Raw genomic sequence first — 13,690 nt, 5'->3', positions numbered from 1 at the left:
CCTTTCTCTCAGGATTGTGCTGAGGAGAAGGTGCTGCTCTGAGAGCAGCAGCGTGTGGAAGGTTCCCATGGTGAGCCGATTGAAATGCTAATGAACAGAGCAAGGCTGGGTTCAGACAGCCGGCAGCACTCACCTCCTCACCTGGAGGACCTCAAAGTTCAGGGTTCTGGGTGTAGGTCACAACCCCAAAACCCCAAGAAGGTCGCAGCGGATGCTCCGGGACACCAAGACTTGTCAGCAGAGGCACCCTGAGCATGTCAGGGAGGGGCAGCGGGCAAGGAGCAGCGCTGGGAACACCCCTGAGGAACCAACCCCGCTTGCAGGCACCTCCAGACGCGATTTGACGCAAGCACAGCAGGGCAGCCTTTCCCAACCACAGCCCTAATTACACTCAAGCGGGGCAGATTGCGGTGACGGGGCGGGATCACCGCCCGCTGCCCCGGCTCACGCTACAGCCGGCGGGGACAGAGCAGCACCCCTGAGTAGCGTGCAGCTCCTGCTGCCGTGTCGGGAGGTCTGGGGGGGAGATGCCCTCGGGAGGAGCCGGTCCCTCCGCAGCCCGCAGCGACCCGCCCGGACCAGCCCCGCAGCTGCCCCAGGGCTCGGCTCCGGCGTGACGAGTCTCGCCGTGGGAGCCCCGCCAAGCTTCGAGGGCTTCGCAATTAACTTTCACAACAAACCAAAGCCTCAAGAGCTTTTAATCTCCAAATAAGTAGGAGATGTGGGTCCCCGCCAAGGCTTTTGTGCCCCGGTTTATCGGCGAGGCGCTGATAAGGACCTTGCTGCTTTGTGTGTGCGTGTGAGCGCAGCCGCGCCGCGGGAGCTCCCGCTTATCCACCTTCATTTCCGCAGCAGGAGCGGGGAAAGGCGCGGGCTGGCTGTGCAACAGGTTAAAACACACCGAACCTCCGCCTAGCAGCGCAGCCTTCGTGCAAATAAGCTTGAAAGAGCAAAGAATAAAATTCCTGCACGGGTGCCATCCTCTGCAAAAACCTGGTTGTGCTGTTCTCCATCATTAAAAAAAAAAAAATTAAAAACTAAAAGTATAAAATACGTGTATACATGAAAGATTTCATCACAGAGTAGCTGATCTTCCCTGCCAGCCATCAGTTACAAGAGGTGAGATAACTACCAAAACAAGCCCGGGCTTGCCTGAATAAACAGGCAGGAAGGAAACTGCTGTGTGCCGATCCCAGCCCGGCAGGATCCTCATCAGGATTCTCTGCTGGCAGCAGCACTTGTCACACAGACAGACACCGTGCTCGTGCCTGCAGAGTTCAGCGCCTGACCAGCACCTCATCGTGATAATACTTCTAATAACACCCAGAACAACTCTCCTGCGACTCTCCAGCACGCCCCTCCTCTCCCCGGAGAGCCGAGATGCTGCTGCAGCAGCACACGAGCACACAACGCTGGCCTCGGCTGTACCCAGGAGAATTTTGGGCAAAATTCAGAAAGAATTGGCTGTATACTACCCAGGACAATTCGGCATTATCCTTGGCTTACTTTGAGCCTCAGCCATAGCATCTGTGGTAACCTATGCCTCCTCTTCCCACCCTTGTTCCCTGGCAGACTGGAACAAAGAAAAAGCTTCATGTTTTTATCTATATTCAAAGTTTATTTTCCTTACAAATTTTTACTCGTTTTCAACGATGAAAACTTCTTGGTGTTATTAATTACCAATTTAATCCCACTTTCCTAATGACATGTACACAGATTTCCATAAGATCAGAGCAGCTCTGCTAATCAGGGATAAACCCAGTGTACTAAAGAGGGTTATACTCTTACATTAGTCTTTTCTGTTGTTCTAATTAATAGCATTACCCTCTAAACTGTGCACACACACTTAGAGAAAGTTAAGATATGCTGAAAAAGTGCTGCAAAGAAACCACAATATATTTAATAACTTCCTACCAGTTACCTCCAGCACTACATCCATCTACTTCAAGCCAACAATATCCATCTCTCTTCTTACTCAAGATACTTGGTGTGATAAGTATAAGTACTTGGTTTGGCCATTGATATAAAAAAGCATGAGCTTTTCAGAGCATCACTTCATTTTTCTGCTTCCCCTCTCCTCACCAGATTGCCACAAGGATATCAACACTCATTTGCTGATTCAAGTCCAGGAAAGATGAAAAACATCACTGCAGAATAAGCTTGTACTTACATCGGCAGAAACAACCAAAAAAGAATTAGCAAATGAGAGCTACCTCACAAAAACTGCAGTTCAGCAAAATATCCCCCACTTTGGAGTCCTTATGCACAGCTGCAACTAAAAGGAACCGGAATAAATCACAGCAACTCTTCAAGGCCTGGATAATTTTCTTCCTTTGAGAGAATCCAAAACTTCAGCTGCTCCCAGCCCGGAACACACTGGAGGATCCAACACCAGCAGTTTTGAAAGTATCTGGGTGACTTCCAGCAGCCAGCTGAGGTGATACTGGGCAGGTTCTTGCAGCAGGAATCCCAACCCAACAGCCAAAGCTCCTTATTTGTGTCTTGACAAGGGACAGGTCCCTGCAGCCACAAAGGAGCCTCTCCAGCCTCACAGGCTTGATGCACTGCAGCAAAGAACTGGATGAGGTCACACATGTTCCCACAGGTTCCTCACACCAAATTTTCTTAATCCTAACCCTGAGCCATCTCCTGGTGTAAAGATGGTACCAAAGAGTGGAAACAACCCTTCAAAATTATAGAAACCCTGGCAGCAGCACCAAATCCCACGTGCTCAAGAACCAGGTGTATCTGCAGGTTGATAAGGGCCCTAAAAGAAGCACAGCCCTGCAGATTTACACCTCAAGGGTGTAAATACTGCTTTTACTGCTCCCAAGGCTACCCATAAAGGGTCTCACCATGAAGGATTTACTTGATTTCTCCCTGCACAACATTCCAATCCACTGGGAGACACGGCCGTGCAAAGCCAGGCTTGACTGAACATCGTGATGAGGGCAAAGGCGCCTGTGCTGACATCACAGTATGGACAGGCTGTCACTGACAGCCCAGCCAGCGCTGCTCCTCTGGTATTATCTGCATTGTTCATCTGCCAACAAGCACAGTTAATGCTTATCTGAATATGGGGTTTTAATCCTACAAGGTGGCCGTTACCACGGTATTGTCACGCTAATTAACAGGTAGAGCTCTCATGGCTTTATGCATGTTTCCCCAAGCAAAATAAAACAAATATAATTGTAATCATACATCCAGATTTTGCATCCTGTTTCCAGGACCTACAGTTGCCCCAGTCCATGGCAATCCAACCCTGGCAGCAGAGGAAACACTTCAGTCCACAAACCACAACAGCATCAAAAAAAAAAAAAAAAAAAAAACCAGCCCAAGATAATACAGCTCCATTTAAATGAAAAAAAAAAAAAAAAATCTTCAAGGAACCTACAAGGTATTCAAACCTCTTTAGTAAAGTGCTTTCCATTAATCCTGCCACACTTGAAATGCTGAATCAAAGATGTTCAGTAAATGTGCCTGTCAGAGGAATTACGCCCAAAATCAAACCGGTCCCTAATGAGTGCACTCAGAAATGACAGCGATAAGCAGGGCACAGGAGATGTGTTAAATTACATCATTTACCAAAATACGCTGGAAATGATGCATGTCCAAGGAGGAAAAGCACATAAAAAGGGCCTCTGCAAAGGTGGCAAAATGCAAAGTGCTCTCTTTGAAGGTTTGCCCCGCCTGAAAGCAACAGCGGATTGTTCTCAGTGAGCACCTGCGGCAGCTGTCTGGGGCCACTGCAGACCTTCACACGACTCCAGCGAGGCTCAGGCAGCTTGTGAGCAACTTCTGGGAGTGTGAGCGAGTCCCAGAGCTGGAGCCAAGCCAGGCAATGACAAGGGCATGAGAACATGGGCAAGCAGGGCAAGGTGGCAGCTCGTGAGCCCTGTTCCAGCACGCCCTGCTCACCACGCTCTCTCTCTTTGATGCCTGAGCACTCAGCAGCTCCTAAACTGGGCCAGACAGCGCTGGGCAGCGAGCTGGGGACATGCCCCCAGGGGCACCCTAGGGACCAGCTGGTGACAATCCACTCAGCCCCTCTGTTCCCAGGCCCAGTCCTGCCTCACCCAGCAGCTGCAACAACCCACGGAAAGCATCCATGCACAGCAGCATCAGGACACCAGGGCCTAGCAGGAATCCATCCTGAAGCCAACACAACTGCCTGGGTACCTTCTCATTAATAAATCTTGCAAACTTACTGCTTATATTACCATGTGCTACCCCAAAGCAGAACTTTTTGGTATTGAATACAGCTTTTTCACTAAGTATGTGGCCTTTCTGTGGTTTCACTCTGAGCTTTATGTTTTCAAAGTTCCCCATCCCAGGAGCTGCACAGCTTTGGCTTCACCACCTCCCTCTGCTTTTCATGGAAATTTAAGAACCCCATTAATCAGCCCTTTCACCCTGAGCTGTCAGTTCTGGACCTCTCTTGACCACTAAACGAGATCATGCAGGAAACTAAAGCTCATTTGAGCAAAGCCTGTGTGGCTTTAAAACAAGCTCCCTTCCCAAGGATGACAAAAATGATCTTTGCAGATTCAATTACACGATGCAAATGTGGTTGGGAGCACACCTGAAATGGTTCTCCCGCTCCTGCCTGAGCCATCACTTCAGCAGAAAAAAAAATAACAAATTTGGGCAAAGTCATTTAGCAGCTCTGGATATACTATAGGGGATATAAAAGGTCAAGGAATTAATGTTAAGAATCTGAGGTGGATAAAACAACAGGTTTTGCTGGAACAGATAATGTAATAATTGATGAACATGAAAGCAGATAATTGGGTGCATTTAAGGCTAGAACAAACAATGATGAACACACAGAGAGAGGATATTTTACCATCACAAGATGAGAAATCTGTTTTCTGAATGTGCTGCTGTTATACCAAATCACACAAAGAGGTTGCTCAGCGCCAAGGGAGAATCAAAAGCCCAACAAGAGACTCCGAGCTGGGCTCTGCTCATCCTCACACCCTTGTTGAGGAGTCACTCCAGTGAAGCACTGCAGGGGGACAGGGGCTCCACGATGGGGACAGATCCCCCAGGGTCTCTGTGGCAGCGCTGCTGTGCCCAGACTGTGACAGCCCTGCCTGTGCCCTCCTGCCTTCCACATCAGAGGGCAGCTGCTCTTCAACAGGCAGCTGCACTTGGAGATTTTCCTGCTGAAAATCTCAGTATGGTCCACTAAAACCTTTACAGCAGTCCTCCAGCTTTCTTCTAACGTGCTATTTTTCCCCCTCTGCAGCTTAAGAGAGCGTCTAGACCATCTAAATCTTTAGTGTCAAAAGTAAGTTCCTTAAATCAATTTGCTTTGCTTTCCACCCCTAATAGAGCAAATCTCCCTGGAAAACAGGCAAACGCTTCCTGTGCTTGTGCGCCTGCAGCAAATTTCGACCCACAGCAATTGGAAATATCCTGAAAAAAAATACCATTTTATGATGGGAGGGCAGAGACCACTCAAACCAGTCAAGGACCAAAAGCAGAACCTTACAAATACCTTTTAATTCAGCCCTTAAGTTTATGAGATACTGCTGTGCATACCTGAAAAAGCAGACAAAGCCAAAGCTAAGCATTTTGGGATATTCTACTGTTAAAAGAAAGCAAGAAGCTGTTCTTGGGGAATTAGGCGTGGCATGGCTGCTGCCCAATCCCAGCTGGGTCCCCACTCAGTTGATGATGACCAACAGTAATCCTTCCTGCTTTTCCCAGTGAATTTCCAAGGAGGATGGTGGACAGTTTAGTTAAAACCAACAGGCTGGAGCAGTGGGGTGCACTGCCAGCCTTCATCCTTCATCTTCTCTGTGCTGTGCACACTCACAGGCACTCACCACTGGAAAACTCTCCAGCTTTACAGTGACTGAGGCAATAGTTAGCAAGTTCATGTTCTGGCTGAAATTAAAGAGTAATGAGAGTCCATTTCTACAAACACCATGATTTGATAAGAATTAAAAGGCAAAGGAAACTCAAAAGATTCAAGTTTCAGGTTCTCAGTTTCAAAAATAGGCAATGGCCTCAATCTGCTGGAGCAGAGGTACAAGCTCTGTTTCACCTTTCCTGCCCAAAACTATTTCCCAGCCATGTCAGCTCTCCAGGTTTCATTGCTGCTACAAAAAAGAGTCAGAGAAAAACCTGCAGATAGGCATCAGGACACCATTGTACTCCCTTATTCTCTTTACATCCCACATATTCACACCAAACAACAATTTCCCCCACCTCCAATAGATGCTACTTTCTGCAGAAAGGTGTTTCTAATCCCCACCGAGGGAGAACACAGTTTTTATGAGAAAGGTGGTGATGGAAAGGTTTGGGATTCTCCCCCAGGTGCCACCCAGCAAAGTGAGACAACAAAGAAGAGATGGCACAGGACAGCAGCAGGAAAGGCTGTGACACATCAGCTCCCTGTCAGATAAACCCAAAGGCTCAGTTCCCAGATACAGCCTCTAAAATCTGTGAAATCTTAATTTAGAGGAAGAAGTGGCATGAAAAGACGTGAGTCAGAATGACTCTGTAAGGACCAAAAAGTATGAGAAATGGATTTATGGATGCCCTCAGAAGAGATGCTCCTTCCAGAAAAAACATTTGCAGACACAACAAGGGACAAGGATGATTCTCCAAGACTGCGATGAACCCAGACCTGGACCACATGATAGCAGAGCACCACTCAGTCCCTCTTCCTTCTTCAATGGTAAGGCTGATCCTCTCCCAAACTCTTGAGTCTCAGAGCCCACAGGAGATCCAGGATGCCACCACACTCCCCTTTCAACTTTCTGTAGGCATCTCTGCTCCTTTCCCATCGTCCAAGTGATCTGAAAGCAAATTCTAGCCTCACATACTTAAAATCTGTGGCTGACCACATATCTGAAAAGCAACAGCAAAAGAGCTTTTCCCATTTCTCTGTGCAAACACAGCCCTGCCCACTGCAGCTCTCCCACCAAGCAAGTGTCAGAAATCCTCATGACAAAAACCCATTTCTCACTAATTGCTCCATGCAAAAACATTTCTCTGCTGCAGCTCATCTCCTGCACTCCAAGGCAGAGGTCTTTGCAGTTCAGCAATTTTCAGACACAGACACATCACTTTATCAAGGCCAGCTGAAAAGCAGAAACCTGACCCAAAAGCCACCCACACTGAGTCTGGGTGGGAAACAGCCAGCCTGCATCACCTGTGGTCGGCTCTGTCCCCATCCCAGAGCTCCTTGCAGGGATCTGGGGAAGAAGAGCACTAACAAGATTAGGGAATCAGTAATTTATCAGATTATGGAAGCTAGAGCTGGACTGAGGGGTACAGTGATACCCCTGGGAGCCATGGCCTCACACTCAATCACGACCAACACCACTGCAGTTGTCCTGCAGGGATGCATTTTCCTCCTGGAAAGCCTCTGCTACCTCAGGTCCCCTCAGATCTCAGCCCATCCCCATCACTCAGCCTCAGCCTCTTGCTCTGGGGAGACACCTCCAAACCCTCACCATCACATCCTCAAGTCTCCAATCACCCCCCCTTGGCCATGGGTGCAGAAGGAAAACCTCGGGAAGTGATTTTCCTCACCTTTGCAACTCCTGCAGACAAACTGACTACAGAAAAGGCTTCAAAGCTTTTAAAAGCATTTATTCCACTTCCATATTCTGGTGGGACTGCTTTTTTTTCCTTAAAAAAAGCTAAATCCATCCCATCTCCTGCTACCACAGGACACATTTCCAAACACCAAAATAATCTAGCTGGAGGTTCCACAAAATCCATCTCAATATCCAAAAACATCCCCCATAAAGGCTCAAGTAAAACAACACAGAAATGAAAACCAGGAAGAGATTGCAAAGCAACAAGAACCAACCCCCTGAGCCTTCAGCATCCCACGGGTGAGGATGTATCCTGAAAAATGAGCCCTCTGGGTGACTGATTTCCATGTAGCTGCTGCCCTGCACGCTGCATTATGAGCACGGGGTTCTGCAGATGCTGCGTCAGGACCAGAGCGCTGATCTCACGCTTTGCTGGCAACGAGAAATCGTGAGGACTGGATTTTAACAAGCTGGAGACTGAAGTTTTGCTCTACATCGTGCTAGTGCTGGGGCTCAGTGCCTGGTGTACAGTGAGGGACTTGAAGCACAGAGAGGAGTAGGGACCACTCAAGGAAAGGTGTTTGCACCCCAAGACTGGGCCAGGAGCTCCTGTTCAAGGCTGTGAAGACTCTTTTGGCATCTCAGAGAATTCCACATTCAGCCCCAGGGACAGAGAACACCAAGTCCACTGATACATCTGGAGGAAAAAGAATAATGAGAGGACAGACTGTCCTCTTGGATGACAACCAGCCCCCTCATCTGAGAGTGTCTGAACACAACCCACAAAATCATATCTAATCTTCCCCAACCTAAGACTGGGACTTATTTCTACGTCCCTCTGCCCACCTGCAAATCGAACACCATTTTCATGGTTATATTTCAAACTGGTGAGTCAAAAGCCCTGGATTAAGTCCTTCAACTTCAGTTTATTTGAGCTTACTCATCCTTAGAAGCTTCATTTTAACTCCCCTGGACAAAGCCTAAAGCAATGATAATCTAAATATTATGCTAACCATGCCAGATGAGTTTTTTGAATAGGAAAGCTCCAGAAAAGATACTTAAATTAACATCTTCAAAGACTAAGATATAGCAGGGACCTGGAGTGTTATTGGCAGGCAGTTCCCTGTGTCTAAAGCAACCATGGGAACATTGCTAAGCAGAGATTTATTTCCCAGCACAGGCAATTGTTTTAGAGCATGAAACGGGTTGCTCCCTGAACTACACAGGACAAAGGGAAACAAAGTAGGAAATTATTAGAAAGAGTAATAGTACAGCAAGACCTTGATCTTGTGATAAGCATGGTACAAAAATGCTCCCAATACCCAACTGGGCAGCAGTATCCAAATTCCTCGGGCTTCTTTACAGTATCAGCTCTCCAGCTCTGGAAGAACAAATAGCAGGGAAGATTTCTGAAGAGATGAAAATGGTACATTTTCAACAGCCAGGGATGATTACTCACAAAATAGCAACAGCACAGAGGTAACTGATTGCCTCCCGGGCAAAAGTCAAAGTCTTTGCATTGTAGCCATGAAAGGATACTGAGATCAAAGAAAAAAGAAAAAAACCTCTGTTTTAGGCTGTCATGAGCAGAAAGGTCCTCCTAGCCCCTTGGCATCACCACATTCCAAGATACAACTGAAATCTTTCTTACGCTGCACGTGCCTGAGATAACAGCGCAGCAAGGAGCAGCCCCTTATTCCAGGAGCAGGGTGCAGCTCCTGCCCCATTCCCAGCTGAATTTTGGCAGCATCCACAGCAAACACCACCAATCCTCACCACCACGGGCCAGGACACAGCGATCACAGTGCGCCACCACCGCTCTGAAATCAGAAATGAGATAAGCCAAACGCCGAGCGAGGTGTTATTAGCAACACTTAGCCATTGATTGCACGTTACATCTTCAAGCACTTTACCAACATTAATTAATTAAGGTGTTTTCCATTTAATGCGGGAAGGAGACTAAAGCAAAAACACGAGGCTGAACGGACCAAACGCCTGATGCAGCGTGGTAAGTCATCACCAGACTTCAGTTTTCCACACAGACAGATACTGCTTTTTACCAAACTGCTGGAAATACAGGTGTAGGCTGGGCAAAGCCATGAAGCCAAAAGCCCAGAGGTGCAGCCAGCATGGACAGGGGTCACAGCTAGGCATGGAGCCACCTCAGCAATGCTCTGCTGCATCCCCCTCTCATTACCAGCATCCCACCCCAGACCACTGGGCACGTCTTGTGCTCACAATCAATTCAACCAATACAGATTCAAACAAGGATTCCAACACGAGGGTGCTGACACACGGCTGCAGAGATGTTACTGAGTGCTGCCTGTAATTGCTGTGCTAAAAGCTGGGGACATGAAGTATTGATTTCCACCCTGATCTGCATCCAAGTTTAGACAGAGGCTGCAGCCAAAATACTTCTCCCAGCAAACTCACCAGTTAAAAGACATTGTCAGGGCTGAGAGGTTTGAATGATTAACACTCACGCTAAGGACTGTAACAATGTACAAGTTCCATTCCTGCCTACCTACGCACACCCACCATCCTGCTCTCCCTCTTTGCAGAATTCTTCCAGTTTTGATTAAACTTACGGAAAAGAGGCCCTCAAAACATACCTTGTCACGGCAAAAATAGCACATTGTAGCAGAAAAGTCTCAGAGTGCACAAAGGGGGCAGAGTTATTACCTCCAGCTGTCTCAAGCTGCACCATAATTACACAAATAACACATCTGACATACTCAGTATTAATTACCGACTGAGCATGGAACAGAGACACACTCACCTCCTTCCATACAACTTGGGACTGACCTGGAGCAGCTGCCTGCAGCACTGCGATCGTGAGCTCCTTCCCACCCCACGGAAGGAATTCTCCCCTGTGAGGGTGGGGAGGCCTGGCACAGGCTGCCCCATGACCCCTGGAAGTGTCCAAGGCTAGGTTGGATGGGGATTAAACATCCTGGGATAGCAGAAGGTGTCCCTGCCTGTGGCAGGGGGTTGGAACTGGATGATCTTTTAAGTCCCTTCCAAGCAAAATCATTCTGGGATTCTACAAGCAAAGGGACCTGATGATTCCACCACAGGCTTTTCCTCCCAGACCACAGCAGACTCCACCACACACCCACCTGTCACCCGAGCACCACCAGCACACCCCAAATCTGCACTTGCAGGCTGCCACCCTATTCCCCATCCTCCTGCCTGCCTTTAATATATTTGCATAAATCTAACAGCTTGGCAGCCCTCCTACTTAGGAGACACACAACAGCAGAGCTATTCAGAGATTCTTGTTTTCACCCCATCCTTCTGAACGTCGTCTCAAAATCCTTGAGGAAAAGCATATGGCTCACTATAGATATCTTGGGCCTGTCTACACAAACACAGAGTGATGTAGGAGAGCATTTATGGCAGCGTATAAACAATAGTACCAAACTTAGGGAGGAAACACAAAGCAGAGTGAATCTACTCAGCGGGTTTTGCAGAGATCAAGTACTCTCCCCTTTTTCCTTCCTAAGCACGACAGACAAAACACTCTTTAGATACAATTTTACACTTAACTGATTGACTTCTGTTACAACACCAGTGGTACAGGGCTGGATATATCACAGTTTTAATAACAGCTTATTAAATTCATGGGGAAAGACAAAGACTCATTCACAGCCACGAGGCCACGGAGTCACACCTTGCTGCGGAAGCGTCCTTTCTCCTAACTCCTAGTCATCAGCATGCTGAGCCAAATTTCTCAGCGTAGAGAGTGGGAAGATGGACCAAACCCTCCAGCACGTTCAGCAGTCGCTGCAGGTACCACTCTCCCACCCAGCTGAGGGTGGGGCCACCCTCCCCCCCACAACCCCAAAGCACGTGTAATCAGAGTTATAAGCAGAAACACGCAGGCTTTGGAGAATGGAGCACATTTCTTTGGCACCTTTACAGGGTACCAACTGTTTTCCAGCATGCTGATAGTAAAGGAACACAAAGAGGAGTTTTTTTCATCACTCGACAGGTTAGAAAACCTCTGAGGGAAACAAAAAAAAAAAGCCCTAACCTCAGAGAACACACACCCCTGTCCCTTGCCAGGACACGCAGCAGAAACGTGCATCTCCCCAGAAGTGTCCTGGAGAGGAAACGAAACCAAACACTGAACACGCACACAGAAATCAGTGTGAGCACGAGCAGCTGAAGGGTTTTACCTGCTCTCCTGGCTGGAAGCCTGCGTTTCCACATGCATGCCCTGTACATCGTGTCACCATCTGCATTCCTGATGCCCCTGCTCCACAGGGGAGCATGGAGGCTGGCATCCTCCTCCTCCTGCCCTTTCAGCAAATTTTTATAAAAGCGAGAGCCTCAGCAGCCTGGCTGTGGTGCACGGCAGAGGGTGGCTGAGATTATCCCAACAGGCACCTCTGCACAGCATTTCAGAAAATCCCTGGCCACACAGGTAACTTCACTTCCTACGTCCCCACAGCCACCAGGAAGCTCAGCTGGGTGAGTGGAATTCACACCCCACACCCCCACTACCAAAACAGTGAAATACAAACTGGATGGAATAAAACCACTAATTAATCCCTCTAAAGCAGTTTGCCACGAACAACAACACACCGGCAATGCAATCCAATCAGTTCCAGCCATGGCAGGGGGGTTGAAACAAGATGATCTTTATGATCCTTTACAACCCAAAGCGTTCTATGATTCTGTAATTCCATGATTACATCCTGCCGGCAGCAACCGTGCCCCGCCAAACGCATTGCTACCTTTAAAAAGCTTCACCAAAATGTTACTGTTATTTAAAATAGCGCCGAACCACCCTACCAAGAGTTACAGTAAATAAGCAACGAGTAAATAACAGATCCTGACGTTTTTATCACACAGGTGTAAATTCAGCTATCGCGAAAGGGGAGGGCTCGCACTATTTTTGTTCTGACATCAGCGCTGCTCGGGGTAAACTGTCATGCAAGCCTGTAATTATTTGGGAAATATAAACCTTAAAATACAAAAGCATTCAAATAAAAGCGTATCAGTGATGGAAACACACTCTGATTAGTAGGAAACTGAATTTCAGCCAGGCGAGAGCACCACGAGTACTACAGGAGCGATCCGGGCTCAGTTCCTTAACCTTCACACAAAGTCTCTTCCCGCTCCCCCCGCACCCCGTTTTCCACGCTCGGCCCCGAGGCACGGAGACAACTTTTCAGGGATGTGGGGGGCAGAGGGGGTGCGTGCACGGCACAGGGGCTGTCCGAGCCTACCCCCAGCCGTGCCGGGGGTGCCGGTGTTCGGGGTGGGCTCCGGCCGCCGTGCGCGGACCGAGCCCCGCAGCCCGAGCCCCGGGCCGGTCCGAGCGCGGGGCCGGCGGCAGCGGGGAGCGGCGGGGCCGGGGCTCGGCACGGGGCCGGGGCTCTGATCGCGGCGGTAACATGGCTGCTTTCCTACCGAATTACGAAACCGGCTGAGGGCGCGGGATTACCGGGGAGAGCCGGCCGGGGGGACCTCGGGCGGGGTGCGGCGAGGGGATGGGAGCAGAGGGGGCGGTGGCGGGAGGATGCGGGGGGCAGTGAGTATTTGGGGGGGGGGGGGGTAGGGGGGGTCTCTCCTCGTGCCGGGGCTGCTGGAGCCGAGCGAGGCGCCGGCAGCAGCCGCAGCAGGGAAGGACCCTGCTCCGAACCCAGCGGGAACCCGCAACCACGGCCCGACGGGACGCGCCGGGCACCCCCAAAAATAAACAATGGACAATAACACCGAGCGGAGGCGGCGGCCGGGAGGGACCCCCAGCGGCTGCCCTGAGCCCCCTCGCCCCCTGCCCGCGGCGGGACCCACCTTGCGCGCCGTGCGGGCCGTGCTCCATGGCCGGGTCGCTGCCCAGCTCGGCCAGGCGCCGGCCGGTGGCCGCCAGCTCGGCGCGCAGCGCCGTCACCTCCTGGCCCGCCGCCTGCAGCGCCCCGTCGATGCGCAGCGCCAGCTGCTTGTTGTCGTCCATCATGTGCAGGATTTTGGCCTGGGGGGAGGGAGGAAGAGGAGGAGAGAGAGAGGTGAGAGAGGGAGCGGCGGCGGGGGGGGCGGGCAGGGGGCTGTGCCGGGCAGGGGGGCAGGGGCTGCCTGGAGGGGAGCAGCGAGAGGGGAGTGGGCGGCGCGAGGGGGCGGCG

The 13,690-nt window shown here is 49.9% G+C and overlaps 1 protein-coding gene across 4 annotated transcripts in view; it reads right to left on the bottom strand.

Annotated features, from left to right (window-relative positions):
- KAZN (kazrin, periplakin interacting protein) overlaps nt 1–13,690 on the bottom strand; it is a 205,260-nt gene that overhangs the window by 72,821 nt on the left and 118,749 nt on the right. For 3 of the 4 annotated variants that reach the window (XM_053962952.1, XM_053962954.1, XM_053962953.1), the window contains one exon: nt 13,365–13,542. The exons of the other annotated variant lie outside the window; for it this stretch is intronic. In XM_053962952.1, the coding sequence (XP_053818927.1) occupies nt 13,365–13,542 (178 nt within the window). The remainder of the gene's footprint in view (nt 1–13,364; nt 13,543–13,690) is intronic. 4 annotated transcript variants of the gene reach the window in all.

The sequence above is a fragment of the Vidua chalybeata genome, chromosome 22 (assembly GCF_026979565.1).
Source record: "Vidua chalybeata isolate OUT-0048 chromosome 22, bVidCha1 merged haplotype, whole genome shotgun sequence".
Lineage (NCBI taxonomy): Eukaryota > Metazoa > Chordata > Aves > Passeriformes > Viduidae > Vidua > Vidua chalybeata.
This window is presented reverse-complemented; position numbering and strand designations above follow the sequence as displayed.